This window comes from Drosophila kikkawai, chromosome X, assembly GCF_030179895.1.
Source record: "Drosophila kikkawai strain 14028-0561.14 chromosome X, DkikHiC1v2, whole genome shotgun sequence".
Classification (NCBI taxonomy): Eukaryota; Metazoa; Arthropoda; class Insecta; order Diptera; family Drosophilidae; genus Drosophila; species Drosophila kikkawai.
The window spans coordinates 27,450,498-27,467,939 of NC_091733.1; the positions used below are offsets into that span (position 1 = coordinate 27,450,498).

Here is a 17,442-nt window from a genome sequence, read left to right on the forward strand (position 1 = left end):
CAAGCTTTTGACTGAAATTTTAATACCCTGCCTAACTTTGAAAATTCATAACTCGGTCAAAAATGCATTAATTTTACTTCTGAAAACGGTTTTATGTTAGTTTTTAATAGGTTAATAAATCTGCATACTTAGTTAGAAATTGAAAATTTGATCAAATTTTGAGAATTTTAATGATGTAACCCCTTATCGAATTTCGAAAAAATCACAAAAAAATTTTTTTCTCCGGAGTTGGCTTAAACGATTCGCCTGTTGATGCTGATCAAGAATATATATACTTTATAGGGTCGGAAATGACTCCTTCACCTAGAAAAAAATATTTTTATATATTATTTAAACTGATTTTTTATGATAAAAAAAAACTGATTTTTCATGTTAAAAAAACGTATAATCTGATTTTTTTATGTTAAAAAAAAACCTAATAATCTGATTTATTATATTAAATTTAGTAAAATATTATAAAGTTATTAATTATTAAATTATACATTTTTTTTAAATTGAAAATCAATTGACGTCTTCACCTAGAAAGAATATTCTCGTATATTATATAATTATTTTAAATTAAAAAAATTAATAATTATTAATATTTTAAAAATTTAAAAACACATTTTCCTGCAAAATTAATTTAAGACACGCTATAAATATATATATACCTGGTAAAAAAAAAATGCCAAACTAAAATGTGGGAAGTAAGTTTATTATAGTACCAACTAAATTATATGTTAAACTTACAAAAAATACAAACAAAATTATTTCTAAAAAATAAACAAATGTGCAGACTCCAAACTAAAGTATAAGAATTAACTGAAATATAGCTTACGAATTAAGATTACACAACCTAAACTTACAGATTTAAGAAAAAAAAAATAAAAACATATTTTGCAAGTTGTAAATTCACATACAAGAAAAAAAAAACATGTACATTTGTTTACACAGTTTCATATTCAAAAATAAGTATTACTTCTCTCGATTTTAGATTCCGTTGTTTTATTTGAAAAACTAGTTACTCTTTTACTCTGTTACAATATGGATGTATGCTTTTGTGTCTTTTGTTTACACATTAAGAAGATGATTTGACAAAAATATCTGGAATATCCGGCTCAAGGGGTTTTATTTTCAGAGGTTACAGATCGTTGCAAGAGGTGTTTATGTTTATGCTTCTGCTTGGGACACACTTATGTAGCTATTCAATAAATTAGGATCCCCCCCTGCGTATATCTTATATTTTTTATATATATATATTTATTTACTTCCACAGCTTGCCCTCGGCTATCTCCAGGACCATCTTCTTGCGGAAATAATCCATGTGCTCCTGACTGAATGTGATCGGTGCATCGCGCGTTATATACTCGGCAAACATGCAGCTAAAGACGCCACAATCGCTGCCATTACTCTGTTGCGGTACATTCGCCACGCTCTCGATCTTAAAATCGCTGGTATCAAAGGGCTGCTTGCGCTTGTCGAGCGACTCCAAACGCAGGTACATCTCCAGTGCGTCCAGCACATCCTGGTTGGGCTTACCCATTGAATCGTAGTAACGGATCGTCTTGTTGCGCATATGGATAATGGCCATGCACCAATGCACACCATTGCAATGCACTGGCACCGGTATAATATCCTTGCTGAATAGATCCACTTTGCGTGTCCAACGTTTCACGCCGCCATGTCCAGTCTGTAGCAAACGCGGCACAAAGAAGGTATTCATCGCATATACCCTGGGCAGCTGATCAGAGCGTAGCTCTGAGCGTTCCGTCAAAAGGTTCATATAAAAATTGATGACCTCGTCGTTGAGCCAGCTGCTGCCAAGCAAAGTCCGTATATCGCTGCGATGAATTTGTAGACTAAATTTGTTGACAAGCACCTGAAGAGCAGGGGGAACAGCAGAGAAAGAAGGTTTACAAAGTCACAAAAGTTTTGAAGCATTTTCCCCTGTAGAAACTCACCTGTTGAGGAGGACCATTTATCAGTTCACTGAAACGCTTCATGTGCTCTTCGGTAAGCGGTACAAACTCGGGCTCCTTTTTCTCCTGGGTTTTCTCTATGGAACCGATTACCAGAATCGGTTTGTGGGTTAGACGCATTTGGAAAATGTTTGAGCGCAAATGCTGCTCAAATTCGAGGCGTACGGCGCGTGATTTTTCAGCTCTACAACAAAAAATATACAAAACATTTAAAAAAAAATATAAAATATAGAATAAATCATATAGAAACTCACTGAATCGTGGCCAATTGACGACGTTGTTCCAGCTCCTTTTCCTGTCGCTCAATTTTCTTCATATGATCCTCGGCAAAGGTGTCCTTGAAGAAAACACAATTCTCCAAGCTACGCTGCAGCAGCTCATGACGCGACACTGTGGTATTTAGCTGATCACTCTTTGGTGATGACTTCAAGGAAGCACTGAGAAAAATAATAGTTGGATTTCAAACTAGATTACAATATTTACAAGTGAAACTACTCACATTTTGTGGTTGGTCAGGTTAGCAGGAGCAGCAGCTGCTGCCTGATTTTCATCGGAGGCATTTGAGCAGCTATCTGAGGAACTCGATATGCTCTCCGAGATGGATATTGTGGAGGCATGACTGGTGAGGCTCTTGGCACTGCCCAAGCGTATAAGCGGCGGCGGTGGAGGTATGTTCTTGTGCTGCTCTCGATTAAGCAGCTTGGCATAGTCCTCAAAATCACGGTTACTAATCGGTTTTGGCGGCTGTGGCTTCTGCTGCTCCTGGCCCGCTGGTGGTGCCTTGTTGTTGGCCAATATGGAGCCCCAGGTGCTAGAACGTTCAGCGTTTCTGTTAATTACCCGCAGCGGCGGAGGATTTGTGTTATTTAAAGCACGAAGCGAGGATTTGTCCGAGCAAAGATTGCGCAACAAGGCCAGATATTGCTCCCGCTCCGAACGACGCTCCTCCTGGCTTAGCAAGCTATCATCGCCATGTCCCGATGGTTTATTGGGATGCCCATTCATGCGACTTTCGGCGAAACCATTCTGTCCCAGACGCACTGCATCGGAATACAGCATTTGGGGACGCATGGTGGTCGAGGAATCAGAGCCAAGCGGGGCGGCAGATGCCGCTGCCGGCGGTGGTGGTGGTCTATAGGAAGCACCCGGTCGAAAGAGGGGCACCTGCTCATCATCATCCGACAGATCGATCTGTATGTCGGCGGCATTGTTGCGAACACGCTGCTGCGTTAGTATCGGTGCATTGAATATGGACAGTCGCTTGGCGTACTGCCGCTGAGTTTCCCTCTCAGCCATGGACCTGTTGTTGGGCACGGGTTCCTCGGCAGCCGCCTCATTCGGTATGAAGCGCGGAAAGGAGTTGTCCACGCGACGGTATTTGATCAATGGCGGTTCGTCCTCTGCGATGCTGTGAAGAAATAAGGTAATTTTAATAATAATAAGTGAAGTAAAGAGATAATTTTAAAATAATAATAAGCAGAGGTAAAAGCAAACTTCAAGCAAACAAAAAAATTTTTAGAAAATTCTTTAGATATTTTTAGGGGTTGTGTAGAATTTGAGTTAGAAGAGAGTTCAATGATTTTGAAAACAAAATTATATTTAAAAAAGAAAGCTTCGCTTTGCTCAAAATCCTCACCGTCGCTTACGGCTGTCACGCTGTTGTTGTTGTTGTTGTTGGTCCCCAGCGGGACCAGATCCGGAACCCGCCTCCTCCGGCTCCAATTGTGCCTCGTTGCTCCTATACCAGCCAGATATAACTTTGCGTATACGATTCAAAAGCTCCAAACCCATTGAATAGCTTGACTTGGCGCAACTATTATTGACCCTTGCCACCTGCTGCCCCAAGTCCTGGCAGACCTGCGAGGCACCTTCTATGGCCAGCTGGAGTTCCCTGAGTATGGGCAAGGCTAGCGGATCGGGATTATCTATTAAAAGTGGCCGCAAATTGATCAGTTTCTGGCGCAATCTTAAGATCCCTAAGATTTGCGATTCAATAAGTTCCGGGTGGCAATCTGGTGTCAGGTTGAAGGTTTCGCGTAGGATGTGGAAACTTTTAGACCCAACGATGGCTATACGATTCAGCAGGTGATAATTTTCAGTTAGATCTTCGATCTGGTGCTCTCTGCTGGAAAGCTGAACAAAATCCAAAAATAATTTTTCTCGGCTGATCGATGATTGAGTTTCTGCTTTTTGATGATGGATTTTCTTCTGTCCCAAGACACTTTTCTGCTGCTGTTCCTCAACGGTAAACTGTTGCTGTTGGTGTAGCTGATCCTCGGCTCCTAGTTTTACCTTCGATTCTGATACGGCGGCTGCCTGTTGTGGCTCGCCTAGTGGGATATGTGGCTGCTCGTTAAGGAAATTCTCTTGAGAGGCAAACTGTTGTTGCAGGTAGGCTAGCTGCTCCTGGTTGTAGGTCTCAAACTGTAGGCCAAGTCCAAGCAAGGGTTGTGTATTGTACTGGGGCTCCTCTGCCTCCGGCTGCTGGTAGTCTACTTCGAGCTGCTGGCTCTCTGCCGGCAGATACAGCTGCTCCTCTTCTGTGGCCGGTTGCAGTTGCTCCTCTACTGTGGCCAGTTGCAGTTGCTCCCCTACTGTTCCCAGTTGCATTTGCTCTTCGGCATCATTGTATTCCGGCACATGGCTGGACGTGTAGGAGTCGTGGTTTAGATTGTAGAGCTGGCGCTCCTGCTGCTGCTGCTGCTCCTCCTGGCCAGCGCTGGCGGCAAGCGAGTAAGTTGCGCTTAGCACTACAGATTCGTGTGGGCCTGCGTTGGGTTTGGTAGCGTACGCATTATGCCCGAAACCATCGGGAGTCAGCGACATGCGTGTGGGGATGTCCGCTTCCTTGGAACCAGAATTCTCTGCAAGGAATCGAAGAGCGTCTCTTGTGAGAAAAGCCGGCTTCCCGCTTTTCTGTGCCGCGGCTCGGGGAAAATGTCGCCTTCAACACGGGCCGCTGGGCTACGGTACAGACCCGACCGATCACTTACCGTTTTGCTACGTTGCTGGGGGACACTTGGGATATGTGGCCGTTAATGTTTATAAATCGATCTAAAAAGGAAACACGCAGGCAGACACAGAAGGAAACTATGAAATAATTTCTACATCTGAAAAATTCGCGTTTTTTGGCGTGCTGCTTGAAGGTGTGACCGTAGGCGGAGATCTTCAAAAATCTCACAATCTGAGTTTTAGGACATGGCAGCGTTGCCAGACTGTTGTTATGACTACTACTGTTGAATATTATTTTTAAAATATATATATATTACTCATTTTTTACTATAAAAATTAAAAATGAAATAAAAAACATTTTTTAGGATTTATGGCAATGGTCTCACAGTGGTACACTCCATTTGACCTATAGCTGTCTCCCTCTAAATTGTGCAACTCGCAGGGGAACACGAATTAGAAGAAACCAGCATCACTTTTTCATTCTACTAATTCAACAAAAATGTTAACAGTTTAGTTCATAAGAAAATAAGTGACTAAATTAAATTTTTATAAAAATAAATATAAATATTTCCTCTGTTCACCTTCAGTACTATAAATGGTATTTTTGAGTGGCAGTATGCCGGTCACAATGGTATTTTTGAATGGCAGTACTCTGGTCACACTTTAGCGGAAAACATTTTTATTTTCAAAGATTTATCTATAAAAAATTATAAAATTGTTTTAATTAATTTTAGAACGCAAAACATAGATATTTTTGTTATTTATTAATATCACTGCACAAGTACAACAACTACCGACAACATTAAGATCAACAACAGACAGACTAGGCTCCCCCAAGATCCTTTACTCCCAGAGCTTAAGCTAACCGAGATCGCGCCGCTTCCTCCTAATCCCTGCCCTGGCAGCAGAAGAAAAGAAAGTTCCAGAGCAGCGAACTGGCTCCGTAAAGGGCGCCGGCAAGGCCAACGGTGGCCTGGAACGAGTAACGTTCCACCACCCAGTGGGCGAGGGCACCCCACAGGAGCACCAGCAAACCATTGGTGAAGTGTACGGGTCGCCGGATGGCCGTCCAGTTGGCCCGCGTCATGCCCATCTGAAAGACAAGCTCCTGTAGAAAGGCGGTGACCACCTGGCCGAAGCCCAGCAAAACGGCAGATACGCTGAGCAGCAGCTTCGAGGTGGAGAAGCTAATGACTGAATAGAGTTTATTAAGTTTTAGGGTCTCAAGAAAAAAGAGAATCTACTCACAGATCAGGGCCAGGCACTTGCAGAGGCTGCCCAACGTGTGCCACTGAAGCTTGCGCTTGTAGAGGCTCGTCCCGAAGCGTGGCGTCATCAGGGAGAAGCACATCCAGGGAAAGGCCAGCAGCGAGAAAAGAAACGGAATCTCGGCATTCTTCAAGGCATGATGACTGACAGCCAAACCCGGGAGCACCGTCAGGCACATCACATAGCTGAAAATGTCCGCCGAGAGCAGCAGTGTGGTGGCATACAGTTGCGGCACTAGCAACGCCTGCTGCAGCGGCATGGCAATCTTGTCCAGCAGATTCCACCACAAATGCGAGGTTACCGCCCGCGACATTCGACGGATGCGTTGCTGGAAGAGATTTCAGGTTCCAAATCAATGGGAATAGCACACAACATAAAGCCATACTCACCAGATTGGCATGGTCGGGCGGCAGCGGGGAGGAGCTGCCGGTTCCCGCTCCCGTGACCGTGGGATTTAGAGGCGTCAGCGGATAGAGGCGTCCATTGGAGAGGGACTTGTGCGACGTTTGCGAAGCAGACATGCCATAGTTGTCGATTGTCGCATTGCTCGATCGCATCATGGACAGCGTCTCGTCCTCCTCGGGTATGATCTCCATGATCTCCACACCATTCGGATTCACGTAGGTCACATAGGCCTCGTCCGTGGCCAGCATATAGTTGCTGTGCGTGTCCACCACGGCGGCGGCCACTGCTGCTCCCGGCGAAGCACCCATTTCGGTGGCCGGATTACGCCATGACAGCGTGTCCAGGCCATCCAGTTGATCTGCCACCAAATTGGCGGCCAAAGCGGCTCTCAACGGCAAAGCAGCGAAACCCGTCTCCGCCTTAATTACCGAGATGCGTTTGGTGGTAAAGGCATCCTCCCGATGCTTGGTGATGATCAGGCTTAGCGGTATGAGATTCACCAGGAGGGCGGACATCAGGACTATCGACTGGGCGGTGCCATACAGTGTCCGAAGGCTGGTGAAGACGAACGAGAGGAACAGCTGGCAAAAAGCCTCGCCGCACAGGTGGATTGTCTTGCGCACATACTTGTCCTCCCGCGGACGCACTGCCTCCAAAATGACGTGCGTCTTCCACAGGTACAGGCTAGAGCCAATGCCTGTGAAGGTAATATTTTTTAAGAAATTAATCAATTTTGATTTGAATTTAATTGAAATTTTGTTTAAATAAAGAACCTGCTTAAGGCAACTTTTACTGTTTAAAAAATGCCTAAATTTCCTGTTTTTGTTTGTCACAGATAAGGTTAGCTCTGGGCCTCCATAAATGTGAAATAAACCAAATCAAACTGATAATAAGCCTGAAATATCGACCCGTGCACACGTGTTGTGTGCGTATACGTGATATATTGCGTATACGCAGCGTTTTTCATTGGCAATTTTACCTGCAAAGCAGCCGTAAAAGACAATGGCCACCACCTGGGTGGTGGTGGTCACCACTATCCAGGCGGAGGAGAACAATATCCCAGCCACCATTAGCGAGACGCAGGCAATGAGGGTGGCCAAAAGGAAGACCCGCCGATACTGTGTGGTCTCCCGAGATCTGCCGCTATATTCCGTATCCAAATGCTCCATAATGGAGCGGCACAGCTCCCCGGTGGCCTGGTAGACAATGGCGGGCCAGATTCTAAGCACCAGATCCTTGTCGGATTCCACCACATTGCCGTACAGGTAGGCGGGTGTGGCCAGAAAGGCCTGCGGAGGGGAAAGCAAATAAATAAAATATTGAAAAATATGCTAAACTTTAGAGAGTGAAAATCTCTAGGTTGGCGTTACGAAAGAGAAGCTGCTATTTACGTGTATGGCAAAGCCGCAGAGCATGTACTTCTGTTGGATGTGCTTCTTGACCACTCGGCGTCTCTGGATGCCCGCGGTGGCCCTGGCTGTGGGCCGACGAACAGCACCGCCGGCTGCCACGCCCATGCCCACGCCAACGCCCACTCCGCCGATCGATGTGGTGGCCATGGCTCTCCGCTCTCTCTCTCTCTTCTAGCTGCTCTGGCACAGTTTCCGTTGACTGAAAACAATCCTGTCCTGGCAAAGGCTCAACTGGACTGCTGACTGCTCCCTGTGGAACTTGTGTGTACACTTTGTCTAGCCGCTGGCATTCATCATTCCAGCCACAAGCCAAGCAAAGCCCGCAAACCAAAACCGAAACCCAAATCCAAACCCAAAAAAAAAAAAAAAAGAAAACACCGAAACGTTTAGATATAATGGCGAACAAAAAAGACTGGCTGACAACGGATCCGGAGAGCCCCGGAGAGGGAGACTGATAACCATCGGGGAGCTTATCATGCCGCCAGATAGATATATCTGTGTCCACACAACACAGAGGCGCAAGTGTATCTGCGCAGCTGCGTATCTAAGTATCTGAGCCAGCGAGTATCTATCTGGCCAAGTATCCGTGAGATTAACGTCAGATATGTAAAGCGTTTGCGTTCTGCGTTTGCAATTCTGTCAGCGGAGCAGCGGATTATGTTTATGGCTGGAGGATACGCCGGAGATGAGCACGCTAAAAGAGAGGGAGACAGGGATTCTTTTTTGAAACCGGAACACTGCAGTTTAATTGTTTATAGTTTGTTTATTATAGAGTGCCTTTAATAGCTCAAGGTAAGCTTAATTATATGTTTTTTGGTGATATTTTGAAGCTAAATTCCATTTAAGATATCAACTTTTCTAACTCTTAGTTAATTTATGTATAATTTGGGTGTTTTTTAAGCGCTAAAGCATTGGTTGTGAGATAAACTTATCATACTTTTGGGCGCCTTGCTTTAAAGATATAGCTTAAAGCTAGAAAATTGATAAATAAGTAGCACTTGAAGAAAAAAAAAAGAGTTTTAAAATGTGAAAAGTGTTTGAAAAGTCTAGGAAACTATATAGTTGATAAATAATTAACTAATTTATACCTTAAATATATATTAATACAAGGAATAGTGAATTTAATAGAGCTCTCCGTTCAAGAGAGCTGTCCTTATAATGACCTTCTATATTTCCCTGGAATCCGGGACATAAAAACTTTAATCTTTATAAATAATTTTAATAGTTTTCTGAGACTTTATAAATAATTTTAATAATTTTCAGTCTTTATAAATAATTGTAATAATTTTCCAAGATCTTATAAATAATTCTAATAATTTACTATATCTTGATTATCCACTTGCAGTTCAATTATACTCCAAATTTTCAAAAATCTGCCAATCCTCGAGACCCGTTGAGGCTGCAGCAAAGCTGCAAAGATTCCATTTTCGGAATGTCAACCGGCGATCAGTCCCCAGATGCGTCACGTTTTTTGTTGTGGTGCCGCTGCTCTGGAAAGATCCGCGAAAGATAAACAGATGGACAAACAGATATGTACATAGGTAGGTACGTGCATAGGTGGATCATATATAGTATAGTGCAGCCGGCGTCCTGACCTCCCCCTTTCGGTATTATCTGGCGCGATGCGAGTTATCTTTACACACTTCCGTTTCAGATCCGCGGGGGCAGCTTCTGGGGCTTTATGGGTTTACAACTGTATTTTGCAACCCGAAAGAGGCGACGGATACGTCAGAGCGGAGCAGAAAAACACCCGCCAACGGCCTGGCTATCTATCAGGCGAAGGTGCTAAGCCGTCAGATAAGGCGGTCCCAGCATCCCGTCCAGATTTGGCTATATAATCGTCGGCGGCCCTGCCGGCAGCTCATACAACGATCGACCGACGTAGCCACTGGCAACGATGACGATGCAAACGACAACCAACACCACCTTTACCGTACGCAAGATGACCGGCCGCCGGATCTCCAAGCTGTCCACCATCCTGCTCTTCTGCGCCGCTTTGGTGAGTATCTTCGGATGAGTAAAGATCCCTGGTTGAAGGATCAGATATCTGACACCTGACCGTTGCTAACTTGCAGCTGCTGACCAAGTCCTGCGGCATTGTGGCCCTCAGCGGCGACGGCGAGTCCGCCAGCTCGGGCCAGGGCTTGGCCCAGGCAGAGCCCTGGAGCGATACCACCACCATCACCACGCTGCAGCCAGGCGAAGAGGGCAGCGGCGACTGGGATACCACAACCTTAACCAATGAGGAGACAACCGAAGCTTCGGCGAATGAGGAGACCCCGATTACCACGCTATCGCCCGAGGAGACGACTCAGCCGGAAGAGGAGACCACCAAGGCAGACATTGATGATGAGACAAGCACCGCGGCCGCAGGAGGTTCTGGCAACGGTGAGACCACCACACCGGCCGAGCAGGAGAGCTCTTCTAGCGGCTCTGGCGATGGAGAGACCACCACTGATGCTCCCGAGAACTCCTCCTCCACCTCAGCACCCGAACAGTCCTCCTCCTCGGTGGCCCCAGAGAGTTCAGCCGCTCCCGAAGATACAACCACTGTGGAGCCAGAGACTACCAGCTCCACCGCTGCTCCGGACACCACCATTGCACCCACGCCGCCTACCTTCAACTGCCAGACGGCTGGACTCTTCCCCGACATCAACGGCAACTGCCAGCGCTATCACAACTGCCTGCTGAATCCTGTGCTGCACCAGCTCCAGGATGTGGAGGTGACCTGCCCCGATCTGACCGTTTTCTCGGCGAGCCTCAAGCGTTGCGTACGCGATGTGGCCGAGTGCCCGGATGACACCTTCCAGTGTCCCGGAGTGGGACGATTTGCCGGACACGATGATACCTACTACTATAGCTGCGTGGCCAGCTTGCAGGGTGGCTTCCACAAGTTCGTGGTGCGCTGCTCCAGTGGCCAGCGATTTGAGGCCACCATCGGTGGCTGCTGGCGTTACGACTGGACCCAGATTGTGCCCGGACAGGAGGCCAGCGAGGTCAGCGATTTGGCGGCCATCAAGCGGGAGCTGAAACAGTACAAGGCCGAGGAGAAGCTGCGCCTGAAGGCACAGAAGCAGCAGGAGAAGCTGGCCAGGAAGCAGCAGAAGCTGGAGGAGAAGGCCGCCAAAAAGGCGGCCAAGGAGCAGGCCAAGCAGCAGGCCAAGGCCGACAAGGACAAGGCCAAGGGCGAGTCCATCGAGAGTGCCGAGTCTGCGGAGTAGGCTCCACCCAATGAGCCACCACTTCTATGTTGGTCCCTTGCCCTAGTCTAGAGAAATTATCTTTTCCCAGCTACTTTTTTTCTTGTTATATTTTTATCCTCTCATTTTTTTTTTATTTTTTGCTTCCTGGTATGAATAAAGATCTAAAAAGTATATATATACATTTTTTTTAATTGTATTTCTTAGCTGGAAACTAGAAAAAGGCGAAAGGCTACCATAAATAGCTTAGGAGATAACAGTTTTTCCCCAGATAAACCCTGAATACGCATATAGAAGGTCGACAACTGGAATTTCTGAGAGGTTTAGCGGAAGATTAGGCAGCTTGAACAGGTGTGAAGGCTTCTGAATGCAAATAAACCTCTTGATTCTAGAATATATTTCTTGATTTCCAGGTATTTAAATTGATATAATTCATTTTAGTGTGGAAAAATTTAATTTAAAGTATTATCCCAAATGTATGTTTTTAAAAAGTAGTTTCAGGATTATCCACAAGTCACGTTTAAGTGCATTATACTTTTTAATCTCACTTATAATTTAAATAAATATTTTTACGCAAATCGTCTAGTTCTCTTATCTGGGATATATTGTGTTAACAACACACTATCTTAATGACACAAAGCAAATAATCAATAAAAGAACATTTTAATTATATACTATTTTATTTAAATTCATATTAGTTTTCCCAGAAAAGAAAAAAAAAGAATTAAAACTGAGCATTAAGCAGTTTTGTTAAGCTTAGGAAAACTAAAAAAATATAAGCATAAATAAATATATAATATAAATACAAATTATTGCAGCTCTTTTTTTAAAAAATAAAGCCAAAATACAACCAATAAACTATTTAAAACCATATTTACTTTGTGTTTTATTATTTTTAGGCTATATCTATATTTTTTATACCCTTGTATGGTATTATAATTTAAGTCAGAAGCTTCAAAAACAGTGAAGAAATCATTTCCGACCCCATAAACCATATATATTCTTGATCAGCATCAACAGGCAAAACTTTCTAGAGATGTCTGGAAGAAAAAAATTTTTTGGCCATTTTTGCGAAATTTGATAAGGGGTTACATCATTAAAACTTTCAAAATTTGATAAAAAATTTAATTTTTAAAATTTTTAAATAAAGTATGCAGATTTATTATCTGTAGAAAATCTTGCACTGAACAGTTTTCCGATTTAAAATTAATGCTCTTTGGCCGAGTTATGATATTTTTAAATTTTAAAAAAATCAGATTTAATAATACAAAATAATATTTTTCTAAGTGAAGGAATCATTTCCGACCCCATAAACCATATATATTCTTGATCAGTATTGAAAGGAGAATCGTTTAAGCCATGTTTGAGGGAAATCAAATTTTGAGCCATTTTTGCGAAATGTGATAAGGGGTTACATCATTAAAATTTGCAATTTTTGACCTAAAATTTTTTTTTCAACTAAGTATGCAGATTTGTAAACCTCATAAAAACTAGCACAGAACAGTTGTCCGATTTAAAATTAATGCATTTTTTGCCGGGTTATGATATTTTTTAATATAAAAAATCAGATTTTATAATACAAAATAATATTTTTTTAAGTGAAGGAGTCATTTCCGACCCTATAAACCCTATATATTCTTGATCAGCATCAACAGGCGAATCGTTTAAGCCAACTCCGGAGAAAAAAAAAATTTGTGTGATTTTTTCGAAATTCGATAAGGGGTTACATCATTAAAATTCTCAAAATTTGATAAAATTTTCAATTTCTAACTAAGTATGCAGATTTGTTAACCTTATAAAAACTAACATAACGCCGCTTTCCGAATGCAAATTAAGGCATTTTTGACAGAGTTATCCCTTTTTTAGTTTTTAATTTGCTAATTTTCTCTTTTCAATTACAGACTTTCCCCCGTCATTGCCATCGTCATCGCTCCTAGTCATCAGTATCAGTAGACCTGATACCCACCCCGGCCAAGAACCAAGAGAAAGGACCAACGACACACGCAAAAGGATTGTTGACAAGGGATGGGAATGGAGGAAGAGGGATCAGGAATCAGGGATATGGAGAGAGCACCGCCAGTCAGGTCTGCCGGCTACTTTTAAACCAACAGCAACGAATACAACAAGCAACATTTAAAATACTTTATTTTATACCATGTTAATGAACTTAAATAAAAACAATGAAATACATTATTTTATATTATTTTGTTTTATTTTATTTTTCCTATATAAGAACAATGAAATGAGCATCGCTTAGTCGCATTTATCGTTATCAATTGGCAGCGCCAGCTTTTCCTAATTGCCATCCAACAAATTTTGTTTTGTGTTGTCGCTCCCCAAAAAACCCCCCAGGCCCCCCCCCCCCCCATTTCCATGTGCAAAACGGCAGCCACAAACTTAAGCTGCTTAAAATGTACAATTGCAACATGGGTCATAAATATGATGGCCGAAGGGACAAGCTGAAACCAGCAAAACTATGGTAAGTATGCCTTTTTCTCCCAATATTTTTAATATAGCTAGGTGAGCGTGGCTCAAGCTGCGCTCCCCTTTCCCCAGGATTTTCCCGCTTTTCCACACATGCACTCTGCCAGCGGCAATTGCTTGAGGAGGCGCTAACAATGGGTGCAGGTTGCCCTTGCGGAAACAGTGGGGCCAAATGGATATTTATAAAAATAAAATGAAAATAAATAAAAAATAAAATAAAACATATTTAGAGTGTTTTTTTATGGTCTAAAAAGTTGTTGTGGTAAGTATTTTAGTTGTTGGTAAGTACCTAGATTTTTGTAGATATTTTCTAGATATTTTTTTATTTTTTAGATTTTTTGTTCGATTTTTTAGATTTTTTAGATTTTTTTTAGATTTTTTAGATTTTTTTTGATTTTTTAAACATATTTTTGAAAATTAACGGCCAAACTCGAATTTAAATGTAACGTCCAGTTTCAGTGTGCCCAGGTGCATTTAGCAACATTTTAGACAGAAATTAACAATATGGTCACATCTGGTTTGAGTCTGTGCTTATTCTTGATCAGTATTGAAAGGAGAATCGTTTAAGCCATGTTTGAGGGAAATCAAATTTTGAGCCATTTTTGCGAAATGTGATAAGGGGTTACATCATTAAAATTTGCAATTTTTGACCTAAAATTTTTTTTTCAACTAAGTATGCAGATTTGTAAACCTCATAAAAACTAGCACAGAACAGTTGTCCGATTTAAAATTAATGCATTTTTTGCCGGGTTATGATATTTTTTAATATAAAAAATCAGATTTTATAATACAAAATAATATTTTTTTAAGTGAAGGAGTCATTTCCGACCCTATAAACCCTATATATTCTTGATCAGCATCAACAGGCGAATCGTTTAAGCCAACTCCGGAGAAAAAAAAAATTTGTGTGATTTTTTCGAAATTCGATAAGGGGTTACATCATTAAAATTCTCAAAATTTGATAAAATTTTCAATTTCTAACTAAGTATGCAGATTTGTTAACCTTATAAAAACTAACATAACGCCGCTTTCCGAATGCAAATTAAGGCATTTTTGACAGAGTTATCCCTTTTTTAGTTTTTAATTTGCTAATTTTCTCTTTTCAATTACAGACTTTCCCCCGTCATTGCCATCGTCATCGCTCCTAGTCATCAGTATCAGTAGACCTGATACCCACCCCGGCCAAGAACCAAGAGAAAGGACCAACGACACACGCAAAAGGATTGTTGACAAGGGATGGGAATGGAGGAAGAGGGATCAGGAATCAGGGATATGGAGAGAGCACCGCCAGTCAGGTCTGCCGGCTACTTTTAAACCAACAGCAACGAATACAACAAGCAACATTTAAAATACTTTATTTTATACCATGTTAATGAACTTAAATAAAAACAATGAAATACATTATTTTATATTATTTTGTTTTATTTTATTTTTCCTATATAAGAACAATGAAATGAGCATCGCTTAGTCGCATTTATCGTTATCAATTGGCAGCGCCAGCTTTTCCTAATTGCCATCCAACAAATTTTGTTTTGTGTTGTCGCTCCCCAAAAAACCCCACAGTCCCCCCCCCCCATTTCCATGTGCAAAACGGCAGCCACAAACTTAAGCTGCTTAAAATGTACAATTGCAACATGGGTCATAAATATGATGGCCGAAGGGACAAGCTGAAACCAGCAAAACTATGGTAAGTATGCCTTTTTCTCCCAATATTTTTAATATAGCTAGGTGAGCGTGGCTCAAGCTGCGCTCCCCTTTCCCCAGGATTTTCCCGCTTTTCCACACATGCACTCTGCCAGCGGCAATTGCTTGAGGAGGCGCTAACAATGGGTGCAGGTTGCCCTTGCGGAAACAGTGGGGCCAAATGGATATTTATAAAAATAAAATGAAAATAAATAAAAAATAAAATAAAACATATTTAGAGTGTTTTTTTATGGTCTAAAAAGTTGTTGTGGTAAGTATTTTAGTTGTTGGTAAGTACCTAGATTTTTGTAGATATTTTCTAGATATTTTTTTATTTTTTAGATTTTTTGTTCGATTTTTTAGATTTTTTAGATTTTTTTTAGATTTTTTAGATTTTTTTTGATTTTTTAAACATATTTTTGAAAATTAACGGCCAAACTCGAATTTAAATGTAACGTCCAGTTTCAGTGTGCCCAGGTGCATTTAGCAACATTTTAGACAGAAATTAACAATATGGTCACATCTGGTTTGAGTCTGTGCTTACTCCAAGATCAATGGTTCGAAACTTGGACTTTTTATAACAGTTTATACCAGTTTTCAGTTGCTTGCTGCTGGTTTCTGTTCGCCTGGTATCCCAGTTTGGGAAACGGCCAATTTGTATGGAAAATTTCAGAAATTTGGATGGGCTGCTGTAGGGATGTTGTTGTAAAAAGGTTGTTATTCCCATCAAGCTGTTGTTGTCGGCAACAAATAGGTATAAATGCATAAAATGAAATATAACAGTTTATACCAATTATTATTTTTGCCCATAAGTTTTTATAACAGTTTATACCAGTTTTCAGTTGCTTGCTGCTGATTTCTGTTCGCCTGTTACCCCAGTTTGGAAAACGGCCAAATTGAATGAAAAATTTTGCTCACTTGCATCAGTGATGCTCATCTGGCTATATTTCAATATTGGGGGGTTTAATGGCAGTGATGCCCAAGTGCATCAGTGATGCTCATCTAGCTATTTTTTTGCATTATTGGTAGAAAATGGCATCTATCTCACTAGTTGCCAGTGATGCTCATCTAGCTATTTTGCATTATTGGGACAAAATGGCATCGCACTAATTGTCAGTGATGCTCATCTAGCTATTTTGCATTATTGGCACAAAATGGCATCTCACTAACTGCCAGTGATGCTCATCTAGCTATTTGCATTATTGGGACAAAATGGCATCGCACTAACTGCCAGTGATGCTCATCTAGCTATTTTGCATTATTGGGACAAAATGGCATCTCACTAACTGCCAGTGATGCTCATCTAGCTATTTTGCATTATTGGGACAAAATGGCATCTCACTAACTGCCAGTGATGCTCATCTAGCTATTTTGCATTATTGGGACAAAATGGCATCTCACTAACTGCCAGTGATGCTCATCTAGCTATTTTGCATTATTGGGACAAAATGGCATCGCACTAACTGTCAGTGATGCTCATCTAGCTATTTTGCATTATTGGGACAAAATGGCATCGCACTAACTGTCAGTGATGCTCATCTAGCTATTTTGCATTATTGGGACAAAATGGCATCGCACTAACTGTCAGTGATGCTCATCTAGCTATTTTGCATTATTGGGACAAAATGGCATCGCACTAACTGTCAGTGATGCTCATCTAGCTATTTTGCATTATTGGGACAAAATGGCATCTCACTAACTGCCAGTGATGCTCATCCAGCTATTTTGCATTATTGGGAGGCTATAAAATCGGGCTTAATGGCAGTGATGCTCATCTAGCTATATTGCAATGTTGGGAGGCTATAAAATCGGGCTTAATGGCAGTGATGCTCATCTAGCTATATTGCAATGTTGGGAGGGTTTTTCTGATTTTTTGCTTAAATTTTTTATAAATTATAGGTAAGTATTTTAGCAAAACTGAGTATGCAGTTTTGTTAAGCATAGAAAAGGCAACTCAGAACAGCTTTCCGAATTGAATTTCATGCGTTTTTGGCCGAGTTATGAGGGTTTTTCTGATTTTTTGCTTAAATTTTTTATAAATTATAGGTAAGTATTTTAGCAAAACTGAGTATGCAGTTT

The 17,442-nt window shown here is 41.7% G+C and overlaps 3 protein-coding genes across 3 annotated transcripts; 1 reads left to right on the top strand and 2 right to left on the bottom strand.

Annotated features, from left to right (window-relative positions):
- Nucleotides 1-958: 958 nt before the first annotated feature.
- Nucleotides 959-5,127, bottom strand: Ulp1. The gene is made up of 6 exons (XM_017181769.3): nt 4,952-5,127; nt 3,595-4,822; nt 2,458-3,366; nt 2,213-2,395; nt 1,941-2,142; nt 959-1,858 (listed from the first exon to the last, which is right to left on the bottom strand). Exons 2-6 carry the CDS (start codon nt 4,782-4,784, stop codon nt 1,244-1,246), a joined length of 3,099 nt encoding a protein of 1,032 aa, XP_017037258.1. The 5' UTR covers nt 4,785-4,822; nt 4,952-5,127; the 3' UTR covers nt 959-1,243.
- Nucleotides 5,128-5,655: 528 nt separating this feature from the next.
- On the bottom strand, nt 5,656-8,351 carry LOC108085218 (uncharacterized). Its single transcript, XM_017181749.2, has 5 exons — nt 7,976-8,351; nt 7,564-7,873; nt 6,569-7,281; nt 6,159-6,507; nt 5,656-6,104 (listed from the first exon to the last, which is right to left on the bottom strand). The coding sequence occupies exons 1-5, from the start codon at nt 8,141-8,143 to the stop codon at nt 5,797-5,799; spliced, it is 1,848 nt and encodes a 615-aa protein (XP_017037238.1). The 5' UTR covers nt 8,144-8,351; the 3' UTR covers nt 5,656-5,796.
- Nucleotides 8,352-9,839: 1,488 nt separating this feature from the next.
- Nucleotides 9,840-11,372, top strand: Mur18B (Mucin related 18B). Its single transcript, XM_017181748.3, has 2 exons — nt 9,840-9,995; nt 10,072-11,372. The coding sequence occupies exons 1-2, from the start codon at nt 9,894-9,896 to the stop codon at nt 11,215-11,217; spliced, it is 1,248 nt and encodes a 415-aa protein (XP_017037237.1). The 5' UTR covers nt 9,840-9,893; the 3' UTR covers nt 11,218-11,372.
- The last annotated feature ends 6,070 nt before the right edge of the window (nt 11,373-17,442 follow it).